The sequence below is a fragment of the Phascolarctos cinereus genome, unplaced genomic scaffold (assembly GCF_003287225.1).
Source record: "Phascolarctos cinereus isolate Bilbo 61053 unplaced genomic scaffold, phaCin_HiC Scaffold_5;HRSCAF=322, whole genome shotgun sequence".
In the NCBI taxonomy this organism is placed as follows: domain Eukaryota; kingdom Metazoa; phylum Chordata; class Mammalia; order Diprotodontia; family Phascolarctidae; genus Phascolarctos; species Phascolarctos cinereus.
The window spans coordinates 295,423,250-295,444,139 of NW_027555958.1; the positions used below are offsets into that span (position 1 = coordinate 295,423,250).

General features: G+C 39.9%; 1 protein-coding gene across 4 annotated transcripts in view; it reads right to left on the bottom strand.

Annotated features, from left to right (window-relative positions):
• Positions 1–1,127: 1,127 nt before the first annotated feature.
• Positions 1,128–20,890, bottom strand: part of HROB (homologous recombination factor with OB-fold) — a 35,426-nt gene continuing 15,663 nt past the window's right edge. Inside the window, exons 7-10 of one of the 4 annotated variants that reach the window (XM_020997801.2) lie at positions 5,316–5,401; positions 4,683–4,811; positions 2,794–2,941; positions 1,128–1,829 (exon numbers count right to left, since the gene is read on the bottom strand). In XM_020997801.2, coding sequence (XP_020853460.1) covers positions 1,765–1,829; positions 2,794–2,941; positions 4,683–4,811; positions 5,316–5,401 — 428 coding nt within the window. In that variant the 3' untranslated portion in view covers positions 1,128–1,764. Of the gene's footprint in view, positions 1,830–2,793; positions 3,047–4,682; positions 4,812–5,315; positions 5,402–20,890 lie in introns of those variants that run through there. The other 3 variants (XM_020997804.2, XM_020997802.2, XM_020997803.2) reach the window with 3 other exon arrangements.

The window sequence follows — 20,890 nt, forward strand, 5'->3', positions numbered from 1 at the left end:
GCCTGTGGGCTAGAAGAACCTGAGGGAGTTTCACAGAGACAAGACTGATCCAGGCCTTGAAAGCTAGATGGGGGTCTGCTAGGCAGGAAGAAGAGGAACATTCTAGACAGGAGATTTGGTAGAAAGAAAAGTGGTTAGCTGTATATGCAGCTGAGGGATGGAAAGGGGACCAGCTTATAGTAAAATATTCATGTAAAAAAGGTAGATAAAGGCCAGTCCAAGGTGCCAACTATGGCACAAGGGTCAGTCCCTCCAGGTACCCCATTGTGTCTTTGTACTGGCTGCTCTTCATGCCTGAAATGTCTGTCCTCCTCACTTCTTGACTCCTAGAATCTCCCACTTCCTTGAACCCCTCAGCTCAAACACCAACTGCTACATGAAGCCTTCCTTAATATCTCCAACTGCCAGTGTCCTCCCTCCCAAGCAACATTACATTTAGTTACTTATATTAATTAACTTTCTATTTATTCTGAATAGACATACACACACATACATATGTACACTTTGTAATATCCCACTTTAGAATGTACGATCCCTGTGATAGGAGTTATTTCATTCTTTACTGCGTAGTACAGTGTCCAACACTTGGAACATAAATGCTTATCAAATGACTGACTGCCTTCCCATCCCCCACAGCCTTTCCTTTTCTCTCTTTAGCCTCACAATGGAGATACATTTTAGAAATGAGGAAGTTACATCTTAGAGCAAGGCCCCAGGCCTAAATAAGGTGGTCCTTGAGAACGAGTTGGCAATTCAAACCTAACCCCAGAAGGCCCTAACTCTTTGGGTCCTCTCCTTTTCTGGCAATGAGCAGCAGATGTTAAACCAACTCTATTTCCCCCAACTGCAGTAATTAACTCTGAGACATTTTAGGGATGGGACAAATACAAAGAACTACATCCTCCTCCTTGACCAGTCCCTGATATGGCAGTAAACTACTGAAATCACTACATTAGAGGACTAACAGTTAATGTCACGGTGTCCCCTTCTGTGAAGGCACTCTGGGTTTAGAGTGTTCAGCCCTCTCTCATGACATTATGGCATCCACCATCAAGATAGGTAGGACACACAGAAGAAGCTAAGGAGGCTGAAGTCACAAGAGAATCTGGCAGGAGAACAGCACAGCCTAAAGTCCAAAGTGGCACCATACTTTATTTCAGAATATGGCATAATACACTAATTCTTTGACCCAAACCTGAAAGCATCCTGCACAAGTTAAACTGTGTAACTTCAGCATAGACCTTGTTTTAGGGGAAAATAAATAATTCAGGCTTAAGTGAAGTAGTTTTTCAGGGGAAGGATGATACTAGCAGAATATACATGGTTCTGAGGGAAAATGAACTGATAATTTAACCCCAGGTGGGCAGGTGATGGAAGCATACATAAGTTTTAAGCCCACATTCTAGGGGAACATGTCCTGTTTGTTCCTGTCTCTCCAACTATCCAAAGAATGGAGACCAAAGTGATAAGAAGACCAAGAAACAAGTCTGCAATTGAAACTGATGCTTTCTGGGGCCAGGTCAGATTCCAGATAAGACCCCCACTGTCTCCAAGGACAGACACTGTTAAGAAGGAGATGCTCTGACCTGGAAGATGAGGAGAGCTCTCTTGGAAACAGGCAGTGGAAGGGCAGCTAACACGCTCACAAGGTTATCTGCTAAGGCAAGAACACAGCACTGCCTTCATCTACTCTTTCACAAGGTTAGACATGTCCACGTCAGACTTGCAATAAACAAGACAATGCCAGCTCCTTGTAGTCCTGCTTCACCAGCCACTGTCCTCAGAGAAGAAGTCCTCAGGCAGCTCACCTAGAAGCCCATCCAGATCATCTGCATAGCACAAAAAGGAAGGGTGAGAATAAAGAGCTCAGTTCCAGATGCAGACAGACAGTAGGGGCACAACAATCCCTGGGGATTACCTGTCCCCACTCTCTGTTTTCTTTTCCTTTTTTTTTTTTGGCTGGGCAATGGAGTTAAGTGACTTGCCCAGGGTCACACAGCTAGTAAGTGTTATGTGTCTGAGGCCGCATTTGAACTCAGGTTCTCCTGAATCCAGGGCCAGTGCTCTATCTACTGTGCCACCTAGCTGCCCCTTGTCCCCACTCTCTGATACCCTAGTGGGGAACCTACATAATGGTCCTTTTGTGGAACTGGAAAAAGGTGTCCCCAGATATTGCAGTTGACTGGCCTTTAGCTGTACCCAGTTTCTTCTGTGGAAGTATCCCACCCCTAGTTCTGGGATATTCCTATCCCTCCATGTAAGGTTACCCTTTTTTTGTAGGCTTCAATAAAATAATGTATGCCAAGTATGCTGTAAACTTTAAAGCACCCACATACACACACCAAACAACATCACACATTCCAATAGTCCTTTAAGTTTTACAAAGCACTCTCCCAATAACAACCATGGGGTAGGTAATGCCGACATTATTACTGCCATCATATAGCTGGGACAAGTGAGGACTTGAAAGGTTAAATAACACATCTACGGTCACACTGAAAAGAGTTCCATTCACTACTGCCAATAATTGAAGATAAAGGTAGAATCACTGCCTCAAACACCCCAATAATCACTTAGAATTGCCCAAGTCCTACTCCCCATCACAGGGTGCTATCCTCTTCATAGCCGGATGGCCTGCAACACCAGACTCACCCAGGTAGGATTTTGGAAGATACAAAGCTCCAAAGACAGAAGGACAAAACTGGCAATAGTCAAGAGCCTGGCTGGGTCGTTCTTTATGAAAGAGCAGCAATAAGAGTGTGTGTTCTGCTGGACAAAGGCTGACTTTCTTACCTGCTTCAGGAAGCTCTTCTCTGGAGGCTGCCTCCACTCGGGCTGTCCTATGTTCCTCTCCTGGTTTCCCATCACAATGAAGAGCACTAAAGGCATTCTCAGGGGCAAGAGGCTGAGACAGAGATTCTGACTGGACAGGTCTGGAAATCTGAAAATGCCCCACGAACTGAAGACAGGATCTGGAGTCTTCCAGCCTTCATGGGGGGGGGGAGCAGGAGTCAGGGGGCACACTTGTCCTTGTCCAAACGAGCTTCTAAGCTCAAGCAAATACAGCCAGGTTTTGGTCATACTGCTAATGGAAACAAGCTGTAGCAGGAATTACCCAATATACCCAATAATCCAAAAAGCCATTTGTTTCATGTTGAAATGTCTGTGAGTTTTGGGTATCAAATTTACCTTCCCAATTCTGTCTGAATGGGTTAATATTAAAGGGCATTTGAATTCCTTGACCACATACTGACTGACGGCACACTTCTGGAGAAACTGGCCTGGGATTAATAAGTAGCCATGGAAATCACACCATCAGACTGGGTTACTTTCCTTTTTAGGGAATGCATTTTGTAAGATGGAGTAAGGGGACTGTGGAAAACATATCAATTAAAAAACCAATAAATTTCCTAAAACATTAGTGGTAGATAATGTAAGAAGTGACTTATCTATTCACAGCAAATCAAGAGTACATGGTATGGTTCTTTGAGAAAGGGAAAAAAGGTCAGAAAAATTGAGATAGAACTACAGATAGAATATCAGGGCTATCAGAGCCCTGAGAGGTGGCACAGTGGATAAAACATTGCTAGGCCTGAAGTCAGGGGAGATTAGAGTTCAAATCCTGCCTTAGACACTTACCAGCTGTGTGACTCTAAGTGAGTCACTTCACCTCTGTCTACTTTAGTTTCCACATTTGTAAAATAGGAATAATAGCACCTACCTCCCAGGGTTATTGTGAAGATCAATTAGGATAATAATTGTTAAGTGCTTAGCACAGTGCCTGGCACACAGTAAATGCCATATAAATGTTAGACATCATCATCATTATTATTGTTGTTACTAAATCTATGGTCATCTAGGGGCCCCCAAGAACCCCCCTTATGTAATACAGGGAGAAATTTCAGCTGACAAGGCCTAAGACCACATAACTAATTAGCAGTAAAGTCAGAACTAGAACTCAGGTTTTCCAATCCTCAGCCAAACTACACTAAGGCAAGTCGAAAGATAATAGGGCACTGCCAAAGCAATATATTGCTGAACCCAACACAAACCCAGGATAAGAAGCAGGGAGGGTTTAAGTACAGGGTATGGGGGTAGGGAAAGAAAGGGTCATGCCCAATGCCTCAGAGCTTCCAAAGGACCATGTTCTCAGCACAACTGCAATAACACAATGTCCTGGGACTAAGTTTCTCCATTTTCAACCCCAAAGTCCTCAAAGCCCCATATCATCCCCCTTCTCCAAGGCTGCAGTGGCAAAAAGAGTGAGCATATTATAACACATAGAGTTAGCTGGCCTATTGCCTGGCTCTGCAAGCTCTGTGGCTCCCCACAACCTTTTCCACCCTGAGGACCCCAATCCTTAGTTAAATTTACAGTGATTCTCAGCACCTCAAACTCTGGAGTCTTCAATAAGATACTTGAAGATCACTGGGAACCTGGACTGTTCACAAAGACACTCACTATGCTCACCTTACTACCTTGTCAGCAGAGGGGATCTAGGGAAAGAGAAGTCCCTTTACTATAAGAACACTGCTCCCCACTGTTAGCCTCTCTGGGAAGCAGAGATACTAAGGAAGAAAACAGGTTAGAAGACAAAATGAAAGGAAGTGGGAGTAAAGAAGAGGGAAAAAGAAGGGACCCTTGTCTTCTCCCAACTGCCCAGTCTTTGAAAACCCTCTTACCTTGGCAAGGGGCTGAGAGCTTCTGGGGACTCTCTCATCTCCATTTGAATCTGGGCTGTAAATCTGGACCAGGTTGTTGGGTGTCACATTGAGGTAGTGATTGCGGAGTGAGGGGGAGAATACTCCAATCTGAGGAACATGAGAAGATGGCCACAGTCCTATAGGTACTCAAAGCTAAACTTCCTGAGCGGCACCCATCTGGACATAAGATTCTGATTGCTCTACAGCAAGGTCACACAGAAATCTTCATACCTTGACCTAAGTCCCTCTCCCCGCCTCACCCCAGCACTAAGGAGAAAGAACCAACACCAACGGAATAGGACCTAGCTCAGTGGAAACAGGATACCATATGAGATAATGGATAGACAGCACTTTGCAAACTTTAAAGCACTCTATCAAGGTCAGCTCTTCACTAAGTGGTCCAAAGCTGCAGGACAAGTGCTCAAGGTCTGGCCACAGGACTGTCCTATCCCTGCTTGGGTTCTGGGAGAAAATGCAGCCAGCTAAGTCATGATATGGGAGTCACAGCCCTGGGACAGAACCACATGGGTGAAGCATTTTCCAAGCTTTAAAGCACTAATCAATGTACTCTTGTGATCTGGGAGCATCTCCAAAGCCAGCTGACTCCTTTACCTGCTTCAGCAGCAGGACAGAGCCAGTCTTCAGTTCATTCTGTCTTTCCTCTAACAGCAGCCGATGCACCGTACCTTGCATCTCTCCTGCAACAGGTCAGAGAGGCAGATAAAACAGGTAACCCAGACTCAGACCCAGACCCAGTCACAGCCATAGATGGAGTCAAAGCCACAGCCTAGCCTCCTCCTTTTGCTAACGTCCTAGGATCAATGTGATAATGAATAGAGTAGTAACACTTTTAAAGTCATATATTCAGTTTTAGGTGCCAAATTTTAAGAAAGACATGGGGGACTTCCGCTTCCGGGAGCCAAGATGGCAGAGTGAAAAGGTAGTCACTCTCACTCTCCCCTATCAACCTCTGAAAACCCAGAAAATATCACCCCAGAAAAAAACCCCTGGAACACCTGAACTAGAGGAAAGACGAGGAGCAGCAGCAGCAGTACCCCAGCAAACAGGTGCCCCTGTGCCTCAGCAAAAATAAGGGAGGCAGAACCACAAGGGGCCCCAGGCAGACAAGCACCCTGCGGCATTCATCTGAAAGGAGGTGAAGAAAACAACCTAAAGGCTTCCTAAAGCCCCAGCCTTGGATTCCAACCCAATACCAGGTGAGCTGTAGGAACCCTGAAGCCTCCAACTGTGAAGAAATCCTGAAGCCCAGGTGGTAGAGCAGGCAAACACCAACACCTGGACCTCGAGTGCCTCAGTGAGGGGGGAACGGTGGAAACCAGCTCAGAAAACCACCAGGAGCCTCGGCACTCACCAAAGGAATCTCCCAGTGCATTAGCAGAAACGAGGGAGACAACACTGCAGGGGCCCCAGGCAGATAAACATCCTGCAGCACCCATCTAAAAGGAGCTGAAGAAAGCTAAAGGAAAGGAAAAGCAGGCAACCTAGAATTGCCTGAAAGTTCCAGCCTTGCTGATTCCAGCCCAACAGAGGTAAGCTGCCAGAAACCTACAGCCTCCAATTGCCAGCATAAGAGGCCCCAGCACAAAGCCAGTGACCAAGACCTAGGCTCCCAACACAAGAAGCTTGGGTCAGCCCTCTGTTCCCCAGCAGGAGAGCTCAATCTCTTTAAAGGCCAGGGAATAAAGAAACACCATGAGTAAAAAGAAACATACCATAGATTCATATTATGAGAAGAGTGAAGATCAAGACAGAAATTCTGAAGAGGACAACATTGTCAACAAACCCACATCTGCAACAACAAAAGGGAATATGAACTGGTCTGAAGCCCAAAAAGCCTTCTTAGAAGAGCTCAAGAAGGATTTTAATAGTCAAATGAGAGAGGTAGAAGAGTCCTTCAAAAATACAATTGGCCAATTGGAAAAAAAATACACTGAAGAAAACAAGTCCCTAAAAAACACAATTGGCCAATTGAAGAAGGAAGTACAAAAACTAACAGAAGAAAACAATCTGTTAAAAACTAGAATTGGACAAATGGAAACTAATGTCTCTATGAGAGAGCAAGAATCAGTCAAACAGAAACAAAAAAATGAAAAAATAGATGAAAATGTAAAATACCTCATCAGTAAAACAACCGACCTGGAAAATCGACTCAGGAGAGACAATTTAAAAATTATTGGACTACCTGAAAATCATGATGAAAAAAAGAGCCTGGACAGTATCTTTCAGGAAATCATAAAGGAAAACTGCCCGAAGTCCTAGAACCAGAAGGGAAAATAACCATAGAAAGAATCACCATCACCACCTGAAAGAGATCCCAAATTGACAATGCCAAGAATATAATAGCAAAATTCCAAAATTACCAGATGAAAGAGAAGGTGCTGCAAGCAGCCAGAAACAATTTAAATATCATGGAACCACAGTCAGGATTACACAGGACCTTGCAGCTTCTACATTAAAAGACGCAGGGCATGGAACATGATATTCCATAAGGCAAAGGAGCTTGGAATGCAGCCAAGGATCAATTACCCAGCAAAAATGAGCATCATTTTTCAAGGGAGGATGGATATTCAAGAAATAGGAGACTTCCAAACTTTCCTGATAAAAAGACCAGAGCTCAACAAAAAATTTGATCTTCAAGTACAGGACTCAAGAAGGACTTAAAAAGGTAAATGGGACAGAAGATACAATATGTTGTTAATGGGGGGGCTGTTTAAACCCCTACAAGGGAATATGAGACTTGCAACCCTTGAGAACTGTATTGTTATTACACCTTGTTAAAGGAGTATACATAAAGAGGGTGGATATTAGTTGACTTTGATGTAATGATAAAAAAAAATCTAATCAAGTGGGTTAAATGGATCCAAATGAGTGGATCAATCTGATCTTAGAAAATGTACTGAGAAAGGAGGAGGCAGACAAGGGTAAATTACATTACAGGAAAAGACACAAAATCCTATTACAGCAGAGGGAAAGAAGGGGGGGGAGCATTGTTTGAACCTTACTCTCATCAGATTTGGCTCAAGAAGGGCATAATATAATCAGTTAGGTATAGAAATCTAACTTGCCCTATAGGCAGTAGGAGGGAAAAGGGGAAAGAAAAGGAGAGGGGGGAAAGAAGGGAGGGAAAAGCAGTAAGACTAAAGGGGAAGAAAAGGGAAAGGGATAATAAAAGGAGGAAGGACTGAAGGAGCGGTGGTCAAAAGCAAAACACTAGTGAAGGGGAGAAAGGAAAAAGGAGAAAGAAAAGCATAAATGGGGGAAAAGGATGGAGAAAAAGACACAGATAGTAATCATAACTGTGAATGTGAATGGGATGAACTCTCCCATAAAATGGAAATGGATTGCAGAATGGATTAAAAACCATAATCCTACAATATGTTGTTTACAGGAAACACATTTGAAAAAGAGTGACACATACAGGGTAAAGGTAAAAGGCTGGAGCAGAATATATTATGCTTCAGCTGAAGTAAAAAAAGCAGGGGTAGCAATCCTGATCTCAGACAAAGCAAAAGCAAAAATAGATCTAATCAAAAGAGATAAGGAAGGAAACTACATCCTGCTAAAAGGCACCATAGACAATGAAGTAATATCATTACTAAATATATATGCACCAAATGGTATAGCATCCAAATTCTTACAGGAGAAGTTCAGGGAGTTACAGGAAGAAATAGACAGCAAAACTATACTAGTGGGGGACCTGAACCTCCCCCTCTCGCACTAGATAAGTCTAACCACAAAATAAACAAGAAAGAAGTTAAGGAGGTGAATAGAACATTAGAAAAGTTAGGTATGATAGACCTCTGGAGAAAACTGAATGGGGATAGAAAGGAATATACTTTTTTCTCGCAGTACATGGCACATACACAAAAATTGACCATGTACTAGGGCATAAAAACCTCACAATCCAATGCAGAAAGGCAGAAATATTAAATGCATCCTTTTCAGATCATGATGCAATAAAAATTATATGTAATAAAGGGCCATGGAAAGATAGACTAAAAAATAATTGGAAACTAAATAATCTAATCCTAAAAAATGATTGGGTCAAACAACAAATCATAGAAACAATCAATAATTTCATTCAAGAGAATGACAATAATGAGACAACATACCAAAACCTATGGGATGCAGCGAAAGCAGTTCTTAGGGGAAGTTTTATATCTCTAAATGCTTACATAAATAAAATAGAAAAAGAGGAGATTAATGAATTGGGCATACAACTAAAAAAACTAGAAAAAGAACAAATTAAAAATCCTCAACTAAACACCAAATTAGAAATATTGAAAACCAAAGGAAAAATTAATAAAATTGAAATTAAGAAAACTATTGAACTAATAAATAAAACTAAGAGCTGGTTTTATGAAAAAACCAATAAAATAGATAACCTTTGGTTAATTTAATTAAAAAAAAAGAAGAAAACCAAATTACTAGTATCAAGAATGAAAAGGGTGAAGCTACCACCAAGGAAGAGGAAATTAAAACAATAATTAGGAATTATTTTGCCCAACTATATGCCAACAAATTTGACAATCTTAGTGAAATGGATACATATTTACAAAAATATAAATTGCCCAGATTAACAAAGAGGAAGTAAAATACTTAAATAACCCCATCTCAGAAAAAGAAATTGAACAAGCCATTGATGAACTCCCTAGGAAAAAATCTCCAGGGCCAGATGGATTTACATGCGAATTCTATCAAACATTTAAAGAACAATTAATTCCAATACTATATAGACTATTTGGGAAAATAGGTGAAGAAGGAGTCTTACCAAATTCTTTTTATGATACAAATATGGTGTTGATACCTAAACCAGGAAGAGTCAAAATAGAGAAAGAAAATTATAGACCAATTTCTCTAATGAATATAGATGCAAAAATTTTAAACAAAATACTAGCAATAGATTGCAGCAACTTATCACAAGAATAATACACTATGACCAGGTAGGATTTATACCAGGAATGCAGGGTTGGTTCAATATTAGGAAAACTATCAGCATCATTGAGCATATCAACAACAAAACCAACAGAAACCACATGATCATCTCAATAGATGCAGAAAAAGCTTTTGATAAAATACAACACCCATTCCTATTAAAAACACTAGAAAGCATAGGTATAAATGGAGTCTTCCTTAAAATAATAAATAGCATATATCTAAAACCTTCAGCAAGCATTATATGTAATGGGGACAGGCTAGAAGCATTTCCAATAAGATCGGGGTGAAACAAGGATGTCCATTATCACCACTGTTATTCAATATTGTACTGGAAACTTAGCTTTAGCAATAAGAGAAGAAAAAGAAATTGAAGGCATTAGAATAGGCAAAGAAGAAACAAAGCTATCACTCTTTGCAGATGACATGATGATATACTTAGAGAATCCTAGAGAATCAAGTAAAAAACTACTTGAAATAATAAACAACTTTAGCAAAGTTGCAGGCTATAAAATAAACCCACATAAATCATCAGCATTTCTATATATTACCAACAAAGCCCAACAGCAAGAGATAGAAAGAGAAATCCCATTTAAACTTACTGTAGACATTATAAAATATTTAGGAGTCTACCTCCGAAACAAACCCAGGAACTCTATGAACACAATTACAAAACACTTTTCACACAAATAAAATCAGATCTAAATAATTGGAAAAACATCAGTTGCTCATGGGTAGGCCGAGCTAATATAATAAAAATGACAATCCTACCTAAGCTAATTTACTTATTCAGTGCCATACCAATCAAACTACCAAAAATTATTTTATAGAGTTAGAAAAAATAATCAAGATTCATTTGGAAAAACAAAAGGTCCAGAATATCAAAGGAACTAATGAAAAGAAATGCAGGGGAAGGTGGCCTAGCAATTCCAGATCTTAAATTGTATTATAAAGCAGCAATCATCAAAACTGCTTGGTACTGGCTAAGAAATAGGGAGGTGGATCAGTGGAATAGGTTAAATATGCAAGACACAGTAGTCAATGACTATAGTAATCTATTATTTGATAAACCCAAAGACCCCAGCTTCTGGGATAAGAACCCACTCTTTGAAAAAAACTGCTGGGAAAACTGGAAAAGAGTATGGCAGAAACTAGGCATAGACCCAAATCTCACACCATATACCAAAATAAAGTCAAAATGGGTTCAGACTTAGATATAAAGGCTGATACCATAAGTAAACTGGGAGAACAAGGAATAGTTTACCTATCAGATCTATGGAGAACAGAAGAATTCATGACCAAACAGGAGATAGAGAACATTATGAAAAGCAAAATGGATAATTTTGATTACATTAAATTGAAAAGTTTTTGCACAAACAAAGCCAATGCAACTAAGATTAGAAGGAAGGTAGAAAATTGGGAAAGAATTTTTACAACCAGTCTCTCTGATAAAGGCCTCATTTCTAAAATATATAGAGAATTAAGACAAATTTATAAGAACACAAGCCATTCCCCAATTGATAAATGGTCAAAGGATATGAACAGACAGTTCTCAGATGAAGAAATTAAAGCCATCTATAGTCATATGAAAAAATGCTCTAAATCATTATTGATTAGAGAAATGCAAATCAAAACAACTCTGAGGTACCACATCACACCTATCAGATTGGCCAACATGACAAAACAGGAAAATGATAAATGTTGGAGAAGATGTGGGAAAATTGGAACACTAATACATTGTTGGTGGAGTTGTGAAATGATCCAACCATTTTGGAGAACAATTTGGAACTATGCCCAAAGGGCTACAAAAATGTGCATACCCTTTGATCCAGCAATAGCACTTCTAGGGCTATATCCCAAAGAGATCAAACAAATGGGAAAAGGACCCACATGTACAAAAATATTCATAGCAGCTCTTTTTGTGGTGGCAAAGAATTGGAAATTGAGAGGATGCCCATCAATTGGGGAATGGCTGAGCAAGTTGTGGTATATGAATGTAATGGAATACTATTGTGCTATAAGAAATGATGAACAGGCTGACTTCAGAAAAACCTGGAAAGACTTATATGGTCTGATGCTGAGTGAAGTAAGCAGAACCAAGAGGACTTTGTACACAATAACAGCCACGTTATACGATGACTAATATTGTTAAACTGAACCCTTCTCAGCATTACGAGGATCTAAGACATCTCCAGAGGCCTCGGGATGGAAAATGCTGTCCACATCCAAAGAAAGAACTATGGAAGTCGAACCGCTATCACTTATTTTTACCTTCTGTTTAGTTTTGTTTCATCTTTCTGATGGTTCCTCCTATTGGTTTTAATTTTTACTTACAACTTCACTAATGTGAAAATATGTTTAATGGGTATGTAAATGTAAAGCCTATATCAGATTGTGCACCGTCTTGGGGAGGGTGGGGGGGAGGAAAAGGGAGAAAAATTTTCAACTCAAAAGCTTATGGAAAAAAAATTTAAAAATTATTAAAAAAAAAAAAAAAGAGAGAGACATGGAGAAGTTAGAGTTTATCCAGATGAGGTTGACCATGGCAATAAGAAATCTTAAAACATCAGAAACGATCATTTGATAGAAGTGGGGATATTTTTAGCAGGAATTGTGTTAAAGCAGGCATATGCCCCTCTCTCAAGGGCCCACACCCTGTAGAGAAGGAGACTACGAGGTGAGACCAAAGAGAATCTCCTTCTCATGTGAGCAGACTCAACAGGCTCCTCCTATCCACTGACACTGTGCCTGGACTCATGTCTCCTATGATGAGCCCACTGGTGCCCTCTCTCATTCTCCTGGAATCTCAGACTACCCAAGAAAAGCTCCTCTCTCCAACCTTACGTCAAACTTCCTATCTGCTTCCCCAATTTGCTCTACCCATCGCTCTACTAATTTCTTTAATCCTCTAACTTAGCTTTTTTATCATGTCATCCACCTTCTCCTTCCTACTTCTTCATGATCTACTTCCTGAATTTTCTTGTTTCTCCTTGTTGTTAATCCTGCTTCCTTTATATCCCAGAAGTACAATCTAGACTAGTAATTAGGACAAGAGATTGTATGACTTCAAATTTTCTCCAAATTCCCCCAAATTTTCCCTCTCCCAGTTCAACCTACCTCACTAGTACCAAGCCATCTACACTTTTTCCCTCTCGTTATCTGGCTAAAAGCCCTTCTCTATTCTCCTGCTCTTTCTCCATAACCTTCTCTCATGGAAACTACTCCAGGATGGGGGAAAGGGACAGTGTAAGCTGGGGCAAAAGCAGAGAGGATGCCATGGAATATAATGCTTCAGAGGCAGTCACCACAGGAGGAATTTGAGATGCTTAAGAATTAGAAAATTAGGAGGCAGCTAGGTGGCGCAGTGGATACAGCACCGGCCCTGGATTCAGGAAGACCTGAGTTCAAATCCAGCCTCAGACACATAACACTTACTAGCTGTGTGACCCTGGGCAAGTCACTTAACCCCACTGCCTAGCCAAACAAACCAAAAACAAACCAAAAAAAAGTTAGAAAATTAAGAAGAAAATTCTGAAACTACAAAAAGAAACAATTCCACGAGGAGAAAAAAATGGGATTTATCTGAAGAGATTATGTGAATGTACAGGGAACTTACCAACCAACTTAAATTTAAGAAACATGTACAGAATATGGAAGCAAGGCCAGGTAAAAGGATGACTATAGGAGCACAGCACAGTGTTTTAAAAATAATGCCTGGAATGTCACATCTCAAAACGATCTGAGACTAGGGAGGGAAGCTGGGAACAAAAAAGGGCTCTTAAAAAGTCAAATTAGGGAGAAAAACAGAACCATGGAAGGGACAGGAGCTTTGCTTGGAGCAGATGGGATGATACACGACAACGGAGAAAAGGCAAAGCTGCTTCTTTCTTACCTTGTTTCTATCTTCTCTACAAAAGAGAATGAACTTCACACACTGGAAATGACAGAACAAAGAAGGACTAACAAGGTGGCGATGCCTAAGGTAACTAAGACTATAGGAAGAGAACACTGAGCTGCCCTGGATGAATTCAAGTCACCTGGCCCAGATGAATGACATCCTCAGGACCTGAAAGCACAGGCTGATGGGACTGTTGAGCCAGGGCCAATGACACCTGAAAGATCACAGAAAACAGGAACAGTACCACAAGGTTCAAGAAGGGCAAATGTTGTTGTTCTAATTTTCAGAAGAAGGGAAGAAAACAGAGCCTGAAAAATATAGGCCAGTGAGCCTGACTTTGATTTCAGGAAAATTCTAGCACAGATCATGAAAAATATGGTAGGCAAAAATCTAGAAGGGAAGAACTAGTTTAGTGTCATTAAACACAGGTCATGTTCTATGTGATTACACAACCATACCCTACATTAGACTGCTTACTGCCTCAGGGAGAAGGGAGGGGGGAGAGAGAGGGACAGAATTTGGAACTCAAAACTTAAAAAACAAAAAACTCAACAAATATCAAAAATTGTTTTTAGATGTAATTTGGGGGAAGGGAAATTAGATAGAAAGATAGATAGATAGATAGATAAATAGATAGATAGATGATAGAAAGAAAGAGAGAGAGAAAGAAAGAAAAAGAGAGAGAGAGAAAGAAAGAAAGAAAGAAAGAAAGAAAGAAAGAAAGAAAGAAAGAAAGAAAGAAAGAAAGAAAGAAAGAAAGAAAGAAAGAAAGAAAGAAAGAAAGAAAGAGAGAACAGGTCATGTAAGACTAACTTTTTCATTTTTTGACAGGATTACAAATTAGCAGATATGGGGAAATGCTATAGCTATAGTTTACTTAGATTTTAACAAAGCATTTGATGAGGTACAGTATCATATACTATTTTTCTGGAGAAGAATATAGATGATAATGCAATCAGATCCAGAACTTGTCAGATGGCCTCAAAGAGTACTTGCTAATGGTTCAATGTTGGTGCAGCAAGAGGCCTCCAGTGGAGTACCCCAGGGATCTGTGGTTGACCCTGTGTTACTTAACATTTTTATCAATGACTTAAGATAAAAGCAGATATGATATGCTCCTTAAATCTGAAATAACCCAAAGCTGGGAGATCACTGGAAGACAGGATCCAACAGGATCTCCCCGGCTGGAGCTTTGGGACTGAATCTAACAAGATGAAATTAAAAAAAGATTACTATAAAGTCTTTCACTTGGGTACAAAATAATCAACTTCACCAGTATAAGATGGGGGAAGTGTGGTTAAGTAGCAGTCGTTCTGAAAGGATTTAGGAGTTTTTGTGGACTACAGGCTATGAGTCAGCAGTATGATATAGCAGCCAAAAAAGTGAATGTGATCTTGGGCTATATGGCTCTTGTTTATTTATTTTCAAATTATATTTTATTTTTTTCAATCAGCAAAAATCAGTCTTCTCTCCTTCCCAACTCAGTTTCCCCTTATCCCACAATGAGAACAAAAGAAAAACAAAACTTCTGTTATAATCATGTAATGTTAAGTGAAACAAATTTCTGCATTGGCCAAATCCAAAAAAAATGTTTCATTATGCACTGAGTCCTTCACCTCTCCATTACGAGGTAGGTGGTGTATTTCATCATGAGTCCTCTGGAATTGTGACTGGCTGTTACACTGATCAGAGTTCCTAATTCTTTAAAAGTTATTAGCTTTTATCATGATGTTGTCATCATATAAACTGTTCTCCTGGTTCTGTTCACTTTAATTTGCATCACTTCATACAGGTCTTCCCAGGTTTCTCTAAAACCATTCCCTTCATCATTTCTTACAGAGCAATTTATACACTATAATTCTATCACATTTATATACCATAACTTGTCCAGCCATTCTCCAATTCACGGAAAGCCCTTCAGTCTTCCATTCTTTGCCACCTCAAAAAGAGATATAGATATTTTTGGACATCTTTAGTTTGTTTCGCTTAAGCCTAATCCCTCCCTTAATCTATACTCCAATTCTCCCTTCTCTATTTCCCCGTTGAATAAAATATATTTCTGTACCCAACTCTATTTATTCTTCCCTCCTTTGATGAGTTCAAGTTTCAGCCTCTTCACTCCAACTCCTCCTTCTTGTCTGTCTAATTATGTGAGATGATTTTCCCTAATGTTTCCTTCCTTGCCCCCTTTCTTCCATTCAGTTCTTAAGATAATCAAAGACATAAATAGAACCATTCCCAGTCCTTATCTAATAAAACTCCTTCTCTATGACCCCTAATAACAACAGGGTTCAGAGGGGACACATGTATTATCTTCCCATATTAGAATGTAAGTAATTTATTCTTGGTTAATCCTTTGTTCACTCATGTGTATCTTTTTATGTTTCTCTTAACTCCTGTGTTTGAAGTTCAAAATATCTACGACCTCTGGTATTTTCATCAGGAATACATGGAAGTCTTCTATATCATTAAAGATCCATTTTCCCCCCTGTAGGATTATACTCAGTTTTTCTGACGACTCCCTCCGGTCACTCTTGGTTGTTGGCCTATATCCTTTGTGCTCCTTTAATAGTGGTGACTACTAAATCACATGTAATCTAGATGGAGGCTCCTTAGCACTTTATTTGCAGCAAATTTTCTTTAACCTGGAAATTCTGGATTTTACTATGATGTTCCTAGGAGTTTTCAGTTTGGAATTTCTTTCAGGAGATAACCAGTGACTTCCTTCTATTTCCACTATGCCCTCTGATTCTAAGAGATCTGGGTAATTTTCTTTTGAGATTTCTTGAAATGTGATGTCTAGGCTCTTTTTTTTTGTTATGGCATTCTGGTAGCCAACGATATATTTTTTTCTCCTCAACCTGTTTTCCAGGCCAGTTATAACTTGTTATAATATGAAATGCCTCACATTTTTCTAACAATTAGAGCTGCTTCAAAGTAGAATGGGCTTCCTCGAAAGATGGTGGGTTCCCTGCCTTGGAGGTCTTCAAGCTGAGATCGGAGGACCATTGGTCAGGTATGTTATAGTGGGGATTCCTTTTATGTACTAAATAGACGATGAAGTCCCTTCTGCCGTGAGCCAGAACATTCTCCCTCCTTTTTAAAGAGTTCAACACCTCACAGTTTCCCTTTCACTCTCATACTACAGGATTTAGGCATATATGTTGAAGCTCCCTAAAAAACTCCAATCTCCAGGCTCCTCAATCTACTCTGCTCCCATGACCTCCTTCTCTACTCCACCTCAGGGAAACACAGAGATGGTCATACCCTTGATCTTGCAATCATGCCTAAATTCTCTCCACCCATGACCAAGAACACTGAATTTCTTTCATCTGATCACAATCTCCTATCATTCTATTTCTTCCTCTGCCTTTACTCCTCCAAACCTATACCCCCCCTTATTATTCCAGGTCACCCCTGCTCTGCCAACACACTCTTCCCAATCTTAGCTCCTTAGTGAAACAATTCAATTCTACAAAGTCTCTCAAATATTTTATTAATTTGTTTAATTGCCAAATTCCAACCCTGGATTATTCCCACCAACCACCTTCTACATTCTTATTCACATAACTGAGCTGGAGGAAGTCTCAGAATCTTATCAGCTGGCTCCACTACAAATTTCTGTTCTCTGATCTCAGCTGGGCTTTCCTTTTACTCATCTTTAATTGCTTCTATAGCCTTCTTTCCACAGCAGCCATTTCAAACCTTCTCTTCTTAAGCCTTCAAAAGGATCCCTCCTTTCCTTACTCTTTCAGCTGAGGTCCTAGACACACTTTTACCAAAAACAAATTGAAGCTAATTGCTAAGAACTCTCTTTCTTTTTCCTCATCTGAAAGAGAAAGGAAAGGAAGCTCTTTCTAATGTACCCTTCCATCTTTTCTAGCAGACTGCCCTCATTATCATCTCTTTCTCTCACCTTCCAATCTCTCTCTAGTGGTTCCTTTCCTGCTGCCTACAAATAAGCCCAAGACTCCTCAATCCTTAAAAACAAAACACCTCACTATCATCCTATATATTTCTTCCCTAAGCCAGACTCCTTGAGAAAGTTGTCTATAATTGCTATCCCCACTTCCTTTCCCCTACTCTCTTGCTTCTGACCTTACTCAACAGAAATTACTTTTTTCCAAAATTACCAATAATCTCTCAATCACCAAATTTTAATGGTACCTTCTCAGTTCTTACCTTTGTTTAAGGCAACTAGGGTTAAGTGACTTGCCCAAGGTCACACAGCTAATAAATGTCAAATGTCTGATCTGAGGCCGGATTTGAACTCAGGTCCTCCTGATTTCAGGGCCAGTGCTCTATGCACTGTGCAACCTAGCTGCCCCTCCTATCTTCTTAAAAGCACTTCCTCCTGAAGTACTGGATACTGTTAGCCTCCTCATTTCCTCCTGGATACTCTCTCTTCTCTGGGTTTTTTGTGGTCTGCTAACTGTAAGACAACAGTTCTTGGTTAATCTGATATCCTTATTATGCCTGCTAACTGTGGGTGTAGCACAAGGTTCTTCCCTTGGCCTTCTTCTCTTTTCTCACTACTTTATCTCATTTGGTGACTTTATTAGTTACCACACATTCACTTACCACCTTTATGCAGATGACTCATCAACCTACATACCCAGCGCTGGTCTCTTATGAACACCAGTTCTACACCACAAATGGCATCTTGGATATGTCCAACTGGATATCCCATACCCATCTCAAACTCAACACGTCCAAAGCAAGAACTTGGTATCTTTCCTCTCAAACTTAACCCTCTACTGAACTTCCCTATTACTACTGAGGGTAGCACAGGCCCTCTATTTTTGCAGCTTCACACTCTCAGTGTCATCCTCCACTTCTTCTTCCACATATTAATTTTGTTTCAATCTCCACACCTCTTGTATATGTACTCTACTTTCCAACTAACAGTCACCAGTCACTGTTCAGGCCCTCATTACATCTCACCTGGACTATTGTAATAGCTTCATATTTGGTCTCTCTATGCCAGCATATCCTCCTCACAGCCACCAAAGTCATTTCCCTAAAGCACAGGTCCAGCCAAGGCGCCAGTGCAATAAACTCCAGTTACCCCCTAAGGCCTCTTTGATCAAATATAAATTCCTATTTTGACGTTTAAATTGCCTCACCACCTAGCCACTTCCTACTTTTCATTCTTAAGTATTATTCCCTTCCTCAAATGGACCTACTCCCTGTTCCACACCACACGCCCTCTTCCTGTCTATCCCTCATGCCCAGAATGACTCTGCTCCTCACCTCTGCCTCTCTTCAAATCCTTGGTTAACTTAAGACTCAACTCAAATACTCCCTTCTCACAAAATCTTTTCTGACTGCCCTGCTGCTAATTTACTGGCACCCAAAACTGCCTTATATCTATTTTACATGTATTATATATGTACCAGTCATCTCCCCCATTATAATGTAAGTCCCTTAAGGGCAGGGACTGTTTTTGACTTTGTCTTTGTATGCCTGGCGCTTAATACAATGTCTGAAATAATAAAGTGAGTGCACAATAAATGCTTCTTGACTGATTGATTTGCAAAATCTTATGGAGCGAGAGAAATTATTATTTCTCTCTCTCTTGTATTAATAACCAATTATTGAATTAGGACCAAGGTTTTTCCCTTTTCTACTCCCTCATTCAGAAATCAGCCCCTATAGGTCATTCAGGCAGCCCTTGAAGTGCAAGGCTGAAAACGGGACAGAAAACTCAGATCTGTTCAAAAGGTAAAGAAATTTTAGTTTAGGTGAACCGATGGATTTTGGCCCACTGTATTTTACTCAAACAGATTTGGGAAAATAAGGACTCTCCCTTTTTTCTAGATCACCCTCATGATATGGGTATAGATAAGTCTCTTTGACCAATACTGAACAACTGGAGTCATATACCCCCCAAGACCCTCATTATAATAAGCCTACCTCTCATTATAATATTCATCCTCATTAATTGTTAACCAATTAGAGTTGATTGCCACCCTCAGGAACACCCACTCTTCCAAAGGCACATAAGCATGGAGTGGCTTTCTGAGAGATCTTTGGCATTCAAGAGTGTCACTGACCCCTTTTATTAATCATATGCTAGCATGATTAATAAAATGATTAAGTACCCAGAAATTATGTCTCTCAAACTTTTTATATATCACAGTAGGAGGATAAAAAAAGATTATGAGCAGTATTGCTTCAAAAAACAATGAGAAGTACTGAAGGGAAAATGTTTACGAGACTCCCAGAAATAACTTGAGCCTGCTCTCTGAGAACTAGCCTTCCTGAGTATGCAAAGACTGTCATTCTTAGGCTAGCCACTGGTGATGAATTCTTTGGAATTTCTTTGTTTCATAGAAACAAAGAAAAATGCAAAATGGCCTTGTGTCCTAGAACCCTAGATAATCTCAACAGAAATACCAAAGAAGTCTCCTTCATTTCTTCAATGACAGTGGCAGTGCTGTGGAAAAGTGTGCTATGAATCAAAGTTTCTAAACCACCTATAAACTAACTTATCTGTTGGTCCTTTAAATGGAAAATCTTTGTCCAATGGCAACCAATGGACAAACTAATGGGGGAAGCAAATCGAGTCAACTTGACATTCTCATTATAATCAAAACCAAAAGACAGAAAGAAGTTACATCTAAATGGAAAGATGGCTCACAGAGTCTCCTTGTAAAGAAAAACGAAGAAGCTGGAGTTAAATTTTACTGTGTGTTCAAAGGCAACAAGAAACACCCTTCTTTGGGACATATGTTTATCTCATGCAGTGCTCATGATAACTGTTTGTACAAAGACTACTAAGAAAATAATTGCAATGTATGTACCAACATCTGTTTCAGAGAATGAAGAGGTAGAGAAATCTTCAGAAAAACTTTCTGAAGACCTTCCAAATTAAGTTAACATATACTTTGATCCCAAGTGACTTTGATGCAAAACTGGGAATAAATGAAGATGGCAAACCAAAACAAAACACACAAATAAAGACAGAGAGGACAAAGATGTGAAGACTACACAAAAACTGACACCTGCAGAGTATGAAAATTCTGAAAAAATAATTAGACGACACTGGACATGCAGTGCACCAAATAATATCGTAAAAATTAAACTAGTTATTTTCCAACAACAGAAAGCAACTTATCCCTGATTTAGAAGTCACTTTTGAATCAGCTGTCTTTTTACAATGAGACCACTGATTTGGTAGAGCAGAGATCAAAGTTAGTACAAAGCTAGAAAAATAAAAATGATACAAAAGATATGACGTACAACTAAAACAACTCCAAATTAGCCTATTAAAAATTATTGATGGGGCAGCTAGATGGCACAGTGGATAGAGTACCGGCCCTAAGTCAGG